Here is an 18,179-nt window from a genome sequence, read left to right as displayed (position 1 = left end):
GCTACCCCCCCAACAAAACCCAAAACAAACAAATACAAAACAAAACAAAAAAGAAACAAACTAGCATTTAAATTTTTTAATTGGCCTTGTTAATTGACAATGCCTTTGCTCAAGTATAACTGATATTTGTGTTTATGCAGTGGTGGGTAATAACAGGAAAATTGAATAGTTTAATAAGGTGACACAGACTCTTTAATGTCCATGAATTAATGTTTAGAAGGTTCCTTTAGGTCAGGGGTGTCAAACTCAAATACACAGTGGGCCAAAATTCAAAACTGGAACAAAGTCGCAGGCTAACATTAATATTTATTGAGAAAAAAAAAAAATCTTCCTCTAGATATAAGAATGAATCTTTTCTTATGGACTCAAACAAGTTTTGCTGAAAAACTGAATATGGAACAAGCAAAGCTTAATACTAAACAATATATATATTAGCTGTATAATACCAGTAGGCCTGCTCCAATAGTAATTTGGTATGGCTTCGCGGGCCAAATGACATTAGGCTGCGGGCCAAATTTGGCCCGCGGGCCAGAGTTTGACACCTATGCTTTAGGTGGTGACTAAGCCTGGAAAACCCCCATCTCTGGGTAAAATGAGATGAGTCATAAGAAAGAAGTCAAAAATATGTTAATTACAATTGTCCTCTCAATGTTCACCAACACCAACAAAACTAGAGACTCAGGTGGACTATAATGTAAATAAAAAATAACAAGTGTTACTGTTAGCCAGGGTCAACCAAAAAGAACTGTTGGACAAACTGGATAAATACGCACATCCATGTTGGACAGACATGAAAAATTCCTTATGACAGAAACAAATAATTCATGATCAAAAGGATAACCTGTCTAAATGAGTTAAAAAAAAAAAAATTTGTACAGTGCAGTTTCTATGAGTCTACCTCCTTGCAGTCTTGTTCAGCAACACCTACTCTTGGACGCTTTTAAGCAAAGTCAACATTATTATAAAAAATATGACCAAACAAAACCACTACCCCCCTTATCCCCAAACAGCTCCCCTATTAGTCATGGGGATTAGGGAGACAAGGTTGTCAAACTACCTGTTTTCCTTGACCCTATGATTAAATGAAGCATCGTTTAGATTTTCTCAGCTGTGGCAAAACTCATCTGATGATACAGTGCAGCAGCTGTGACGTCAACAAGTCCAACAAAAGCATTCATTCTGAGCATACACTCATTTGTCTTGTGTCTTCTGGGAAACACCCCCAGTCAGACACCACTGCTGAGTCAGTGCAACGGTGGTTTATAATGAAGGTGCTGTGCAATTTGTTTTAGGTTTTTTTGTTTTTGTCTCAGATGAGCAAGAATGCTTCAGATGCAAACAACACAAAATACTTACCAGAATGGGATCCGTAGAGAACTTGATTTTCCTTTTTAAGGGAGGCTCTTCCTCATCTGACAAACCAAGGACCTCATAACAGTCATCGTATTCCCCATACATCTGATCCTCCTCATCTTCCTCCTCCTCTTCCCTGAGGACCTGGTCCACTTCCCTGTCATCCACAAACGCTGCATTTTCTATACCATACACTACTGGAGAAGCTCTATCCTGTATGCCCTGGCCCACCTGCTCCTCCAGCTCACCCTCTTCTTCTGCTGCTGCTTCATCATCTACGTCACGTGTGTCTTCACTATCCCGACTCACAACTACATTGTCTTCCATTCTCTCTTTCAGCCCAAATTCCCCATTATCCTCTAAGAGTGTACCTTCGCCTACATCCTCTGCAGTCCATTGTGCCTCTTTTGTGTCATCTCTTAATAAGACCTGGTGGGCAGGGGTACAGTTCAGTTTTTCTGGAGCATGGGTTCTTTTCAGGTCTAACTGCTGATCTTTGGGTTGCTGAACCTTCTGAGCCTGAAACACATCGTCATTATTCTCATCTTCATTCTCCTCACTTTCCGAGGACTCATGCTGAACCACTACCAGTTCAGCACGTACCATGCCCACCCCTTTGGATTCTGGAGAGGAGTTTTGACTGGGAATCTTGTCCCCAACAGGACTGCGTGCTACACGGTCATTACTCTTGGCTTTTTCAGGGTATTTGCCCCCGTTGTCATTCTGTAAGCCACCAGCTGATGGAAGAGGCTGTTTCACATCCCTTGGGGGTGGACTTTGTGGTTTGCCCCTCTCTGAGTCAACAGATGTCCTACTAAATCCATCACCAGATGATGTCAAGCACTTGTGACCATGGCTAACTGGGCTTGTTTGCTCTGGTGAGAGAGGTTTGTGGGTGGCATCGGTTGTAAAAGAAACTGATTTGGATGCTGAACTGGTAGCTGGAAATGTTGGTTTTGGCCCAATATTTGTCCCTAAAGGTGCTGGTTTGTTGTCTCTCTTTTTGTTAGTGGCATCAGAGAAAGAGTCTACGGCGTCTTTAACAGGAGATGTAGGTTTATGTAAGGTGTCCCCTGTTGGAGAGGTAGGCACTATGTGTGCAGTGGTACTGTGTTGTTTAGCAGATGTTGTGCTACTGTCTTCTGAGTCATTCTCAACTATATAATTCTCCAACCTCTTTGACAAGGGCCCCGCATTTAGTGACACCCGAGGCAGTTTCTCAATATCAGCCTTCTCATCTGGCCGATTTTTAACTGCAGGTGAAGGAGTTTGCTCTGATTTGTTAGTGGTCTCTGATCCTGATACTCTCCTTGTGCTTTTCCCTTCATCAGAGGCACTTCCAAGTGACAAACGATTTACTACTCTGTTTGGAGATTGTTTTTCCACGGCAGGCTGCTCTTTAATGCCCCTTTCAAAGAGTTTTCTGGTCACAGAAAACTTCTCTGCCAAGGCCACTTTGTCAATCTCAGCATCTTCTCCCTTGGGCGTTTTATCCAAAATGTGCGATTCTGGGCTTGCTGCACTGTTCAAGTTAAGTCTGTGAGTGCTGACCGGAAACTGCACCTTTGGTGGAGACACCTGGGTTACATCAGACTTTAAATTCACTTTCCCATCTTGGCTCTCCTGTTGCTGACCATCCATCTGTAGGAATATATTCTTTATCTTGTTCACTCTGGTCCCAAAAGGCCTCCCCCTTGAGTCCTCCCGGTTGTCACTGGATCCATTTGCAAAGGTATTAGACGCATTTTCGGACTTTGTCCCATCAAAGGAGCACTTAATGGCGTGGAAGTCAGACTTGTATGCATTTCTGTGAGGGGACGCGCTCCTCAGGCTCCTCTCGCCTGCTTTGCTCTCCGCTTTGATCATTCTGTTTGTTTACGCTGCACACAACTCTTAAAATCCAGCTCTGGAGAGAGTTACAGTGTTTGACGGTGAGCAATTGTCCCTCGACAACTTTACACAACTGATGTCATGGGTCCGGCGGAGAATTTCTGGAGCACGGTTGTATCAACTAAGCACAAGCAGTAAAGTCTCCTACAGAGAGAAAAGCAGAGCAAAGTCTATCAGTGCATGGACGAAACAATGCGGTCTCACCACAGCCAACGACAACGTTAGCTATTTTAGAAACTGCACGCAAACAGGTCGTTCAACTTTCAAATCAAAATAGCCTGAAATGTAGCTTCAGGTAAGCCTGCAACTTATGTTGCACTTCATTTGGCTAGCAACTTGGAAAGGTTAGCGTGAACAGCCGATTGTGTGTATTAGCGCTAAGGTACAGCAACATTATGAGGCTCTAAAGCCACTTTAATGAACTACGAACTTCTTTTTGAACAAATTAAACCGGTTAAACATTACTCAAAACGTCGGCACCGCCAAACATTGATTTAAAAAAAAAGCGCGACCAACTTCAGCTTAGTCGGCCAACAGTTCAATAGGAGCGAACGTTGGTATCTCGCTCTCGACAACTCATTGTGGCAATTCCAGCACGAGTTGTTGACAATATTTCAACATAAAACACCACACCAAGGTGAACAACTTTCTCAGCCTCTCACCTCTTTGTTGTTCCATCGTGCTAGCCCTCTAAAACTCGTCAAGCGTTTCAGTTTTACACTACCAAAGTTGTCCCTTCTCCTTGCTCACCGCCATCATTCCCCCGCTCCAGCGGCTTTTTCCCCCTGCCTCCTCTTTGCACTTCCAGACCTGCCGCGGAGCTGCGCGCGCACACGAGTCTTCTGTCTGTCTGCACGGGCGCGCCGCTGGGACAGACGGAGTGATCGGGAGCGCGCGCACATTCCAGGACTGTAACCCACCGCTTTCCTCGCTCCACCCTCCACTCTATTTCTCCACAGACACGAGGAGGAGTGGAGGGAAAGGCGTGGGAAGCTCACCCTAAAAGTCAGAGAGCTCACCTAAACCTTCGGGCGGATAAAATGGAAACCTTTAACAGTACTCGTTGCAGAACATGTAGAGCATGTCAACAATACTATTATTTTTCTTTAGATAGGCCCCAATGAAAAAGGCATTTCCTTACAACCTTTCCAGTAGAATGGGATCTCTGACTTTTTGCTGTTATAATATGTCACACATTAAGTTCAGTTTGGCCAACATACCACAGCAGGAGCACTCCTCAAGCTGTAACAAAGTTATGATACCGTTAGGTGTATCTGGGCTTCGGATTAAAGATTAATATAAAAGCAATAAAATAAGTTGGTAGTGTGGACCAAACAGATCTGAGATTAAACAGGCGAAGGCTGTGTAATAAAAAATGTCAATGATCATAGTGTCACGTACGGTATTGCACAAAGGTTTTGAGCCACCATTCATTTTTCTATATTTCACTTCCAAGGAGTCAGGCTTTCTTGTAATTTTTAAGAAGAATATTTCTCCAGGCTTTATATAGACATAGTTGCTTTTTCACTCATTTCCAGCCCAGCCTTTGTATCTGACCATTTTCAGAGGAATGTTTGTGCTTACACTAAACACCGACCTATGAATCATTCAAGCATAAAAAAGCGCACTTAACGCAAGAGATGGAGTGTTGTGTCTACGCAAAACTGTCACACACAAAAACACATAATATTGTGCCCCGATATTTTCCTATTTCTGTTCCTATTTCTTTAACTGAATGTCAAATGTCAAACATAAGAAACTGACAGGCATACAATAATATTTCTGAGTCAACAAGCTGATTCCCAAAAAACTTGTGTACTGTGTCCTTAAGAAATCTAAGGAAACTGGACAGAAGAAATGGCAGGCATAAGAAAACAGCTGAACTATATCTGAAAGTCATGTCCTTAAGAATTGAGAAAAAAAAATCCAACAAAGACCTGACACAGAATGTCAGGTCAGTCATGAATTGGCCCTGGAGCTCAACATTGCAGAAGTAGTGTGGGATCATCTTGAAAGAGAATAGCACAAAAGGCAACGATCATCCAGCTTTGACAGCTTTGAATGTCTTTCAAAAAGCCTGGCCTGTTCCTGAGGACTGCTTATGAAAAGACAAGAAGTCTTATCTAAAAGAGCTCGGGCTGTGTTGATGAATAAGGGTGGTCGTACCAAATATTGAGTTTCAAATGCATTAGAATTGTACAACCTCTGCATTTGCTTTTAATTACAACGCTGACTTGTATGTTTGCATTATTGTTTAAATAAATCAATGAATTTGCTTCCAACTTTAATAACAAAATATAAAGAAATGAGGGGTGGATCAAGACCTTTTGCACAGTGCTGTAATTGAAAATCGTCTCTGCTTTTATAGCTTGGACATCTTTGACCTTCCTCAAAGGCCCAAGACCCAGGGGAGTCAGTAGTTTCTGGTATCAGATTAATAGGTCTTTTGACACCACACAGGTGGAGCAATAAAATGAAATTGTAGTTTACTGATTTCATGCTGAGCTTTTCACATAAGGACGGTCAGTGTTACACTGGGATATTTGAGTAGAACAGAGTAGTTGTTAATATTAGCTGCACTGACATTTTTTTCCTTCAATCACAATTCAAAATGTGTGAAAAGGGCCCATTGTTCAGAGCAGATAATACGGTCATGTAACGCAAAGAAGTCTTATTCTGTGAGCGAGAAATGCATTTCTATGCTTGCCTTTCTTATCATTCTCTTATCACATCTTTTGACCACTCAGATTTATCTCAGGAATGATGCTGGGGTTGTTAAAAGCCTTCAATTCTAAAGCCACTGGAGCAGAGCTCATTTCATGATAAGGTCCAAAGTATACATCCTGTATGTCCTCCAGGCAGATGGTTAGAAATTTACAGAAATGTATAGCTTCTGGGGGGAAGTGCAACCAGGAATATGGCAAAGCAGAGAAAGTTTGTAACACATAATCATACAAACACACGCTAAAGAGCCATTTTGGGTTAAAATATGAAACAGGAAGTGCAGCGCTAAACGCTAAGAGACAAATTAAACAATTCCAACAAGACCAAACTGAAATGCATACGGTTAGGTCCAGAAGATTTTTTTGCAATCTTACCTTTTCCGTCTTTATGACCAGTTGACACTTGTTGATTCGAAGCACTGAACTTGAGTTCTGTAGATGTTCACTTTAACTCTCAAAACAAGGTTACAAAAAGATGCTGATGCTAATGAAGAAGAGCATCATTCGACTGGAAAAACAATATAAATCTATCAGACCGAGGGCAAAACATTTAGGACTGACTAAATAAAAAATCTTGTACATATTAAAAAAGAAATAGAGAGAATGCTTTGACCTGTTCAGCAGCACAACTTTTGCAACCTGTTCTTTAATCTGTGCCTTTTCTATTACGTGCCTTTCTCTTGTTTTGTATATATTTCTCCTGTTTGTTATTTTTTCTTGCTGTCTTACTATTTATATTTTATTCCTACAGATTTGGTGTGAAGCATGGACAATAAAGGGCCATTCTATTCTATTCTATTCTATTCTATTCTATTCTATTCTATTCTATTCTATTCTATTCTAGCCCTGGTGGACCACAAAAGATAATTAAAGTGCATGATGGTAGAATTATTTCTATGGTTAAGAAAAACTTCAAAAACACCTTCATAATATCAAACAAAGTCATAAACACTCTCCAGGGGGTGGGCGTATCATTGTCATCAACAGACGCCTGAATACAGAGAGTTTTCAGAAGGTTTTCAAATAGGTGCAAACCACTGATTATGTTCAAGAACAGAAAGGCCAGATTAGACTTGGCAGAAAACTCTGAAAAGAGCACGCACAAAATAATTCTTTAAACAGAGGAAACCAAGATTAATTTGAACCAGAATGGTGGGGGCGAGAGAACATGGTGGAAGCAATGTTGTGACATGGGCATATTTGGCTGCCAGTGGAACTAGTCACTAGTTTTTATTGATGATGTGACTGCTGCTAGAAGTAGCAGGATGAATTCTGAAGTGTACATGGTTTTAAGCACCGGTCAGATTCAGGCAAATGCTGGAAAACTGACCAGGCAGCTCTTCACAATGTAAATGGATAATGGCTGAATGCATAATGGGAAAACAACCCAAGAGAAATGTGATATTCAACTCAACAGAGCTTTTCAGTCCCTGAAGACAACTCTGAAGAGAGGACTCACAAACAAGCAGCAACTGAAGGTTGTTTGTATAGCTGTGGGCGTGACGGAGCATCTCAAGGGAGGAAGTGCAGCATTTAATGATCTCAATGGTTTGTAGACTTCAGACATTCATTGGCTGCAAAGGATTTTCACTCAAGTATTAAAAACAGTCCTCATATTTCAAATCACTGTATTTTGTTCAATTACTTTTGAGTTAACTTTTGTTACACTCTTTGAATTAAAGGTGAAAGTCTACAAGTTCATATTTTAATTGTTTGATTTAAAATCCACTGCGGTGGTACGCAGAGGCAAAACAAACAAACAAAAAAAAAAAACTGCAGAAACTGCATAAATATATTGACTACAAGTGCAAGGCAGTTTGGCTCAGCTGTAGTGTGTAGTGTAATACTTTGCTTGTGTTAATTAAAAATATAACACGGACTAACGGTGTCATGAATTCAGCAATGTCATGTGTCTCAGCAGTGATCGTGACTTGGTATTTCTCCATACAACACAAAGTCTGTCAGAAGTATCTACTGAGAATATATATGACCTCAATAAAAAATGGGTCACCAGCAGAGATCTTATATCCTTTATGTGCTCGCTCTAGCTTTAATTAGTATTTTGGGTCAGTTTTTAGTACCTAATTTCATATTCATTATGCTTAAATTATCTGTCAAAGTGAGTGTACAGGACAGTACATATATTCCCTTTACAAATCAGGTCCCCTCCCAGGAGAGCCATAGTTGTGCGAGTTAACTCTCCACTACACAGTCCATGTACAGTGGTTTGATTCAGAAAAAAAGAGACATTCTCTCTTTTGAGCTCAGCTACAAAGATGCTGAATGAGAGCGCAGTCAGATTTCCTCAGTGGCTAAGAACCTACATTGCAAAAATATCATCCAGTCAAGCTGACCTAGGAAACAGAAGCCAGATCAAGTGCGAGAAGACATCAACGGAATATTTGAATATTTTGTTACAAACTGGCGAATCAGAGTCCACCTTTGAATTAATAATGGTATATAGATTTTAGCTTAGCAGATATTTGTTTGGATGTTTTAAACATGTGTAGTGTTACATTTGAAGAAATATTTATATGTGTTGAAGACAGTCTGTAGTAAGTGTATATGCAACTACAAGGAGCATTATATAACAAAATGCAAATAGATTAGTAATTATTGATAAAGAGAAACCAGACAGTAGCAAGAGCTTTGAGCAGATGGTGTTATTTATTCAGCTGCCTAAGGAATAATCCCATCTACATTTTTAATTGTATAGGTTATGAAATATTAAATGAACAACTCTGATTTTTTTCCTATCACAGATCGCTACTTTAGGATCCCGATTACTAAATTCTCCTCAGAGTATATTTATAAATAAAATAAGAAAGCATTTTGGGCTGTTTTAGCCCATCATTGTAAATTTGCGCCTTAAAACATTGATGGAGACGTCTCTGGAAAAGATCCAGTCCTCAGGCATTTCCTCTGGAGTTATCTGCCCTAGCATTCCATCTGAGACGTGGTTATCTGATATATAAAGTTTTATGTAGCTCCTTAAAGCCGCTCCCATGTAGTTTATGCAAGCTTCTTGCTTGTTTACGCCGTACTGCACGGCTTTCAAAGGTGTTCTGTGCTCATTTGTTTTATGTAAATCCAGTGACATTTAACTGCCATGGGAATGCTGAAACCCGTGCTGGAACAGTGTAAATTATGGAGCACATTGCTTTAAACACAACTTCTTTTGAATGTGGCATTGTAATTCAGTAATTTAGGTCTACAAACACATATATCATGGCTCAGAATTATTATCTGACAAGAAGAAATTTAACACGTTTAATCCTGAAGATACTTTTTTGTGAAGCACGGATTTCAAAAGAGTTATATACCAGCAGTAGCAAATATTTCTCCAAATGCTCATCAGCATTTTGAAATTATGCTGTGTGTGCACATAAGGGTTGCATGTGTCCATGTGTTTACCATTTTCAGCTTGCAGGAGCATCTCCTAGCAACTGTGGGCCTGAAAAGCCACATACACAGTCAGTGGGCTCAGGATATGATGGCACATTGCAGCCAGTGGTCCCTATAGCAACATTTCAAACACCATCGAATGCACGGGGAAAACCAAATGGAAAAAGGAGCAGGTGAGTGGAACCTTTGAGACAGTGTCTCAGACTCTTGCAGGCACAAGAAATACTCCACACCTGGTGTCTTGTCTTTTTTTCTGCAGAACTACTCTTTTCTGTTTTCTTTTACAACAAATATTTGTTTGCAGCAGAAAGAAATGAAAACCCTTTCAGTCGTTACCTTCGTAAATCTTTTTGTTATGTCTTGAACTGATAGCTTGCAGAGTTGCAGTGCATGGCAAATTACTGCAGCGCATGTTGACGTCTTCGCACATTGTTATGTGTTGGTCCATTGCTGCTGTGAGTTAGTGGTATGCAGCATTACAGGAATGTGTGTTTTGTGTTATGCATGCCCTGGCCTGAACTCAGCCTCACACCTCAGCTATTTATTTTAACAAGAAAGGGCAAGACATGTAAGTTCAGCTCACTGGGAAGAAAAACATGTGGGCTGACAACGCAATCTTAATTTAAGGTCCACTGAAAGATCAGAAACAGACAGAGAAACACCTAAAAGTTTCCTTCAGGTGCAGGGCACAGCTCCCTTTGGTTAGACGCCTACATTTTTAAAATCAAAACAAGACTGAGTGCACTTCCCTTTTCTCTGCTCCAGGAATCGAATAGGTTTGTGCCCGGATTCATCTGTTCTTAGGTGTTTTCTTAGAACAAATGCTGCCATCTTGCTGTCGGTAAAGGAACTGGATTTTAAATATTGGCTTGGTGAAATTCTCCTGAAGGAGAACCACTTTGGAACCGGTGTTGGGTGCAGATCTGATGTTTCGAAACATTTCCTTTATCTTTAAGTTCTTCCATTTTTATCACTGCCTTATTATTTATGTAATGCTATCCCCACAAAGAAGGTTATGCAGTGTTTGCAAGCGTGTCATTACTCTGTCTGTAAAAAAAAAAAGAGTTTTGAATGAATTCTGATAAAAAAAAAAAAATCTTGTAGAGTTGGGTCATATTAACACTTTGTTGAAAATTGAAATTTGTCTTTCACCCACCAAGGTCACCAAGGTCAACTTAATGATTTGTTGGTCAAAAATTAACATTTGACCTCTGACCTCTCCTTCAACATCAACAGATGATCTGAAGGTCAAAGTGATAATAATGCTACATAGAGTTATTTGAAATGACAATAGTTGTCAGACTGACAAGAACATGCTGGCATGGGATACATTTGGAGAAAAGCTGATTCATTTTATTATGGCTTTGTTGTGTGTATTACAATAAGACGTTATAACCATTTAAGTATGTAATAATATGAATAAATGTACAATATTTCTTAATAATAATAATTATTATTAATTGAAAAAAATTAACTTGTGATAACAAAAAAATCACTTGATATTTATTAAACATAATTTTAATAAATGAACTTTACTAAACGGGAAGATGAATGCTCGGTATTTACTGTATCTACTCAAGTAAAAAAAATAAATAAATAAAAAAGTAATTGTACTCAAAATTATATCAGTTATATTAAATCTTCCAGTAGTCACAGATTTCAAAAGGCCAAGTAAATCTTTGCACTTATTTTTACTGCACTACAAACATCTTAACGTAAAACAAAATGAATATATAGAAAGTACAATATTATTCCTGCTCTGGTCGAGGGTTTTACTCTTGGACTGCTTCTTGTTTGGTTTTTCTCTCAAACTATCCAAACCTCACCCTGAAAGGCATTAACTAAATATTTAGTTAAATGATGGAAACAGGACTATACTTAGAAGCCCTACTTTTATTATGATTTAGTCAACTTGTGGATGAAACTTTCTTTACTTGAGATTAGAGACAAAAATCTTTTTTTAGGAAGAGTTTTCTTTTATGCCTTTTAGTGCTGATGACTTGTGTTCAGTAAAAATTAAGTAAATAAATAAATAAATAAATAAATAAATAAACCAATAACATAAGCCTGTAACTTAGGTACCAAGGTATCTGAGCATCAGATGATGGAAAAGAAAATAATTACAGAGGCTTGGTATTTCTTTCTATGAGGTACTTTGTTGCCAGGGTAACTGAAGTAAAGCAATGGGCTTTTTATTATGTGGCTTGTCATAACAAAGCCCAATTTTCTCATGGCTATTATGAAAATGTTCCCACTTTGATATGTTGGAAATGTCATCCACTATACAGGGATGAGAGGCGTGCTGCAGTCAGTTAAAACAGCCATGTGTACTCAGATAGTTTGCTTCAGTGTTTTGGACTTGACTGTATGTAGTCTGTAATTGATCAGATCCACAATCTATAAGAAAAAAAAGATTTTGTTGCCATTTTGCATCTTTACACCATCACAGTGATTTTAAATCAGACAATCAAAATGTGATTTAAGTGCAGAATTTCAGCTTAAATTAAAGGGATTTAACTTAAACTGTTTAGGTGGTAGCTATTTCTAAGCACAGACCTCCATTGACAGACCCTCAAAATTAAACAAATATTAAATAAATAAGGGATTGTTTTAAATACATGTCCTAACATTTCCAGTCAATGACTGCGTGAAGCCCAGAATCTATGGATTTCACCAAATGTTGTTTCCTCCCTTGAGATGCTCCATTAGGCCTTTTGTAAAGCAACCTTTGGATGCTGCTTGTTTGTGGGTGTCTCTCCATTCAGTTTTGTGTTAAATGTCTGAACAGCATGCTCCACTGGGTTAGATCGGGTGACTGGCTTGGCCGTCGAAGACTATCCTATTTCTTTGCCCTGAGAAATCTTGGGTTGCCTTTGCGACTTTGGCTCTTTGTCCATTTGCACCGTGAAGAGCTGTCTGGTTAGTTTTTCAGCATTTGCCTGAATCTGAGTGGAGCTTATATCCCTGTACACTTCAGAGTTCATCCTGCTACTTCTATCAGCTGTAACATCACACGTTATTCTGTGGTCTTCCGGGTCTTTTGTTGTTGTTTAGTCAACCTGTTATTCCATTCTGTTTATAAAAAAAATTAAAGTGGTTTGCTGTTGGTTTATTTTTGCATCACTTTGGACCTCATATTGAAAATGCCAGTGGAAAACTGAACAACAGGTCTCACCTAGCCATGGAGCTGCTTTTCAGTCAATTTTCCAACTAATTTTGATCTTCTGAAAATGGGGAAACTCAGAAAATAAGGTCTGTAAAAACCAGTAAATCAAAGCTGAAAGTCTGCACTTCAATCACATCTCGATTGTTTGATTTTAAACCATCTGTGGCGGTTCACAGAAGCAAAACTACAAAAGCTTTATCACTGTCTAAATACTTATGAACATTAATGTGATTACGACCAATCACAGGTCACCTGTATGCCCTCCACCTCACCTTTGCAACAGTATCCTTCAGTAGAGAAGTGCCACTTTGTGCTGACTCACCTCATTCAAGCAACAAAAGCTGCTTCTATTTACAGCTCTCGGTGTAAGTTCAACAGCTCTAAAAATGAAATGACTGGAAAATTCCAAGCAACAGTTTGATCTTAACACGAACACTGGGACATACTGATCTATGAGACTGCGTTCATTTTACCTGCATGTGCCTAATAGCAGAAACTGACCTCCATTGCTGAAAAAAATAATGAGTGACCGAGCTCTGTTTCCCCCCAGCCACATCTCTGCTGAAAACTGTTGCCGTCCTCAGTTTGAGATTTTCTTTCTTAACAACATAGCTTTTCACTACAGCTGCATAAAACCCGTCAGTGTGGGCTGTTTTTCGTCCACGCTGCTCCCGCCCAGGTAAGGAGGGACAGCGAGGACTGTCAGCAGTGAGTGAGTGAAGGCAGATGAAGCTGCTGTCGTTGATCCAGCCCTCTCCTCCGCATTAGCAGCAGCAGCAGCAACAGCAGGATCGCAAGATGGTAGCAGCGCACACTTCTTCACATTCCTCGGAATCTGCCGAGTGGATGATTTGTCTGGATAAGAGGTAATCACTTTATACCATTTCACCCGACCCATCTCAGGCTAGTGTAAGAGCGATGAATTAACGAGGAAATATCGCGATTTGGATTTTTATCCTGTAAGGAACTTGGGCGTTGTGTTTCAGTGGCTGCATTTAAACATTCAAATAAACGGAATTAGGACGTCGTGAGTCCGATCACAGCTTGAGTTAGTGCATCCTTGGACGCGCCAAGGTTACCTTTCCTACAGCCTCTGACCTCACTGTTGACTAAAGGAGTCACGCACAGTGATCCACTTAGCTGTAGAGTTGGGGAAAGCAAAGGCATCAGCTTCAGACTGGGACTTATTAATTATGTCAAATTACTTGCCAATTACTTGGCTCTTTGATGCATTCTACTTACTTCAATTGCTCACTATCTGGGATTATTGTAATAATCAGCAGCAAACTGCTTTCTGTGACTACTGGAAGATCAAAGATCAAATACTGATATCATTATAATAAGACATTAAAAGATATTTAATATGTGTCATGGTTATAATGTATAGTACTTTTTTATTTGAGAGAAATTTGTTCTGCAACTTTTGCCGTGAGCAGTAATGAAATTGCTGAATGCAGGCGGACATAGAGGATTATTGCAAGGGTGGCCAAGCTATGACCATTAACTATATTGGAGTCCTTCAGCTAGCAAAAATCTTTTTTCTGCTTGGCATAATGCTGCAGGAAAATCAGTCAACTTTTCAATCTTGTGCTCTTTTGACTTGATTGTGCCAACATGGCAGCCATGTACAAGTATTACTGAGGACTCATATAAAGTACTGCTTCTTTCTGCTGCTCCCTTATTCACAAACAGTCACCACAGCAGGTAACTCTGCGTGTTTAACCTCATAGATTTTTTTTTAACGATTGCCCCTCCTTGACTCTTTCTATCTTCTGCTGGATCAAACAGGGATCTTTCACTTATTAGGTGAATGTGTTAACCTCTACACTATGAAGTCAGAAAAACTGCAGGCAGGCTGGCTTCACCATTTGTTGTGTTGATGGTTTTGTCACAGAGATGTGGCCCTTTAGTCTGTTTTGGCCACGGCCACATCCATCCATCTATCTATCTATCTATCTATCTATCTATCTATCTATCTATCTATCTATCTATCTATCTATCTATCTATCTATCTATCTATCTATCTATCTATCTATCTATCTATCTATCTATCTATCTATCTATCTATTTTAATTCTTACTGCATGTTTTTTTTTTTTTTACATTATTTTTTACATTTACATGCTTAGACAGTTTGGCCAATATGCAAGTATATACTGGATGCAGCTCAGGTGTTAGTGGGTTGCTTACTATTGATCTACAGGATGATGACAATAAGGGGTGCAGCATATATCAAAAGGTCCAAAGTACAACAGCTACACACAGCAAAGTGACACAGGGTGCCAGACGTGTTTACACAGTAATATCCTCTGCTTGCTTGTAGAAGCCACCTGTGTCCCTCAAGTCAAATGGTTCTTGGGTGACTCACCTTTTCCAAACAGCAAACAGCATCCATGAGTCACCCTATCATTCATTTGACACTTTTACATTGAAATTCAGTGGATGATAGACATCTAAGTTTATCCAAACTGCTTGATTATTTAACAGTTTGGAAAAGATTGGTGAATACGAAAAGCAGTTGTGTCATTTCCTGAACTAAGCTCACAGACAAATTACATCTCACTCATCAATACGCTCATTATTTGACATCTCAGGTTGGATTACTGGTCATTAGGTTGATCATTGTTTGCATTGTACAAATTGTAACAAGCTTGCATGATGAAGATAATCGTTTCTCACTTGCACGTCAAACTGGCACTTTCTGCTTTTTTCTCTGTTCTTTCTGTTTTTTTCATCTAGGTCAGTTTTCAAACAGACACTGGCTTTGAAAGTCAGGCTCCCACACATCTCGCTCTTTCTCGCAGTCTCTCTTTCTCTTGCCTTGTCCTGATTATGATAATGCAGGGTAGAAAAACAGAATACATTCAAAGCGGCTGCACTGCTGAACATAGGGTCTTATCAAGGAGTACATACAATTATAGAGGCATAATGTGAGGTTAAAGGTTTCCAGGGAATACACGATGAAAAGTCTTTTTTTTCCCCGCAAGCTGTTACTTAGTGTATTGTAAAACTATAGAGCAGTACATTTTCAAAAAACAAAAGCACAAAGGTTGTTTCCATCTTTGAATTATTGATAATGTTTGGTTTCACTTTTTTTCAAAAGCCGGACCTTGTTTCAAAGGTGATGTAAGCTGCAGTTTATCCACCCACCAGTTACATCAGAGGCTCTGGACTGAGTGTAACAAAAGTGAGACAGGCACAGAACAGAGAGGTAAAAATTCAGTGCAGGGATTAGTGCAATAACAAATGATATTCAGTTTGAACGTGCCATTAAAAATGGAGTCAAAACTGGGTCAGGCTTTTCAATTTAAATAAAAGAACAAAAGAAATTTTTACTCTAAGGTCTGTGCAACTTTGGAAATAAAGCCTTTCTTATTGCTGCAATGCAACTCATGAATGCAGCAGCCGTGCACACTGGGAAATTGACAGTTATTGTTTGAGAGGAACGAAATTATTGGTTCAACAAAAATCTGACTGTAGAATAAAAACAAATTGTTCTAAATGAGACAGATGCGAGAGATAATCTCAAACTAAATTTGGTGTGCTTTTATTAAAGAGTACATATTCTGTTAATTGCTATATTTTTATTCCTGGACTCAGTTAAAATAGGTTTGCATGATCCACAGCTTAAAATAACCCATGCAAGAGTCTTGAGACTTTCTTTTAATTTTTAAGGTGCTCTTGAGCAATAGTTGTCCAACATCCAAACAAGAGCTTTCGAGAAACCTGGAAAACTATTCCCAAAGACTACTTAATTACAAGAAAGAATTTGTCAGAGATTTTGAGGCTGTATTGAAGAATAAATGTGGTCATACCAAATATTGACTTTCAAGTTTGTTAAATAGAATAGTACAGTGTTAGAATTTAATGGTGTCTTCTGCAGACTTCATGTTTCAGAGTTCAAAGTAAACTTTACTTAAAAAAAGGTTCAGTTGCTTTGAATGATGCAGGCTCTGCAGCTCTGCAGTTAGCTTTTCATGTAGATTTTTAGTTAACTGTACATCACGCTGTTCTTTGTATTTCTCCAGACCAGCAGAGCGCTCGGGGGCAGATGTTGACATAATCCTGGCATGGCTGAAAAATGTGAAGGCCTTTGAGAGATTCCACCCCAGTTTGCTGCAGCAGATATGCCTGTGCGGATTTTACGAGTGCTTGGAAAAAGGCATCACCAGTAGGTGAAAATGCGAGCTCTGAAACTAATCTGAGGACAAGACGGTGCATCTATTTTTATCTTCTTTTCTCAAACTGTTCCCCCCCCCCAGTATTTCGACAAGGAGATATTGGCACGTGCTGGTATGCTGTTCTCTCAGGTTCGCTGGATGTAAAGGTGTCCGAGACATCAAGTTATCAGGTATAATTTCACGAGCATTACATAAAGCCCCAGATTAAAATGAAGGCTGATGAAGTAATTGATAATTAAAAGAAATCGCTCTCTTCTTTCATACGTATCACACAAGATCACACTCATCTTAATCAATCTTAGCTTCACACACTAATGCTCCAAATTTGCACCCAAAGCTGAATTACTCTTTCTGTGAAGATCTCGGTAACTTTGTAAGCAAAGCTCCACCTGAAATTCATCAGACTTGAAAAATAAAAGTTAGATGAGGGAATATTACTGACCATTTGTTAACAGTGGAACTTTGCACACCTTAGCCTATTTGTCTGGGTGCTTACTGGAGTGATATGTTTGTATCTTGTTGAGTGTATGGAGTGCTCAGGAGTTCTTTAACCTTCGAGAGTTGTGCGATCGGCATAAATTCATTTGCTAAGAATATTACATTTGAACTTCACAGCATTCTCATCTAGTTGAAAGTTTTTAATCCCAATGAAGGAATGATCTAAGAGGAATGTGTGTGATGTTGGTGTGTCTCATGTAGGATGCTGTTACTATATGCACACTGGGGACGGGAACGGCCTTTGGGGAGTCAATCCTGGATAACACTCCCCGACATGCTACCATCATTACACGGGAATTCAGTGAGCTCCTACGCATTGAGCAGAGGGAGTTTAGGTCTCTGTGGGAGGTATGTGCCTCGTTTTGCTCCGTCTATACTTGTTGCAGAGTACAGAAATTATCTGGGTCATTACGATTTGTGGCACATCTCAGATATCAAAGTCTCAAAGTAAGATTTGAAAATGCTATGGAATAAATGTGTCCATAGGAACTAACTTCTCTCATTTTAGTGATAAACAGAAAATTCAGACCGCTTTTGATCATTTGAAGACAAAGCAGCGCCTTATCAGCTGAGTGGGTAGCTCAAAGGCAGCACACGCTGGTTTCCAGTTATCATTTAATTTGTGAGTAACTGAGGGGGCTGCTTAAAGTCAGAGAACAGCCACCTGTCCTAGCTTGTTCTTGTTGCAGCTGAAATGTTAAATCTGAAAACTGTGACGAATTGAGCTGAGCGCTCTCCAGAGCGTAGGTGGTGTACACCACCTGTGGATCAGCGAAGGTTGGGTTATGAATTTATTGTTGGGCCTCTGGAGGAAAAAATCTGTCCAATTCTTTTACTGTAACCTTCTGCTAGTGCTCCGTCTGATTTTGACTTATGAGTGGTTGGTTTATCCCTTTTGACCACTAGATGGAAGTGTAGCTCTGAGGAGAAACTCTCTCTCCAGCCTTGTGTTTTCACTCACACT

The 18,179-nt window shown here is 39.5% G+C and overlaps 2 protein-coding genes across 6 annotated transcripts in view; one reads left to right on the top strand and one right to left on the bottom strand.

The window, feature by feature from the left end:
- The window catches only part of ppp1r9ala (protein phosphatase 1 regulatory subunit 9A-like A), a 29,360-nt gene extending 25,297 nt beyond the window's left edge, over positions 1–4,063 (bottom strand). For all 4 annotated transcript variants that reach the window (XM_085383580.1, XM_085383581.1, XM_085383583.1 and 1 more), the window contains exons 1-2: positions 3,906–4,063; positions 1,357–3,387 (exon numbers count right to left, since the gene is read on the bottom strand). In XM_085383580.1, the coding sequence (XP_085239706.1) occupies positions 1,357–3,219 (1,863 nt within the window). In that variant the 5' untranslated portion in view covers positions 3,220–3,387; positions 3,906–4,063. The remainder of the gene's footprint in view (positions 1–1,356; positions 3,388–3,905) is intronic.
- Positions 4,064–13,331: 9,268 nt separating this feature from the next.
- The window catches only part of rapgef4a (Rap guanine nucleotide exchange factor 4a), a 53,726-nt gene continuing 48,878 nt past the window's right edge, over positions 13,332–18,179 (top strand). For both annotated transcript variants that reach the window (XM_085384948.1, XM_085384949.1), the window contains exons 1-4: positions 13,332–13,403; positions 16,565–16,707; positions 16,799–16,887; positions 17,417–17,563. In XM_085384948.1, the coding sequence (XP_085241074.1) occupies positions 13,336–13,403; positions 16,565–16,707; positions 16,799–16,887; positions 17,417–17,563 (447 nt within the window). In that variant the 5' untranslated portion in view covers positions 13,332–13,335. The remainder of the gene's footprint in view (positions 13,404–16,564; positions 16,708–16,798; positions 16,888–17,416; positions 17,564–18,179) is intronic.

The sequence above is a fragment of the Rhamphochromis longiceps genome, linkage group LG16, assembly GCF_057381845.1.
Source record: "Rhamphochromis longiceps isolate RC_006_pf linkage group LG16, R_longiceps_female_GT1.1, whole genome shotgun sequence".
Classification (NCBI taxonomy): domain Eukaryota; kingdom Metazoa; phylum Chordata; class Actinopteri; order Cichliformes; family Cichlidae; genus Rhamphochromis; species Rhamphochromis longiceps.
Note: the sequence above shows the minus strand (reverse complement) of the source record. Positions and strands in the feature narration are given on the sequence as shown.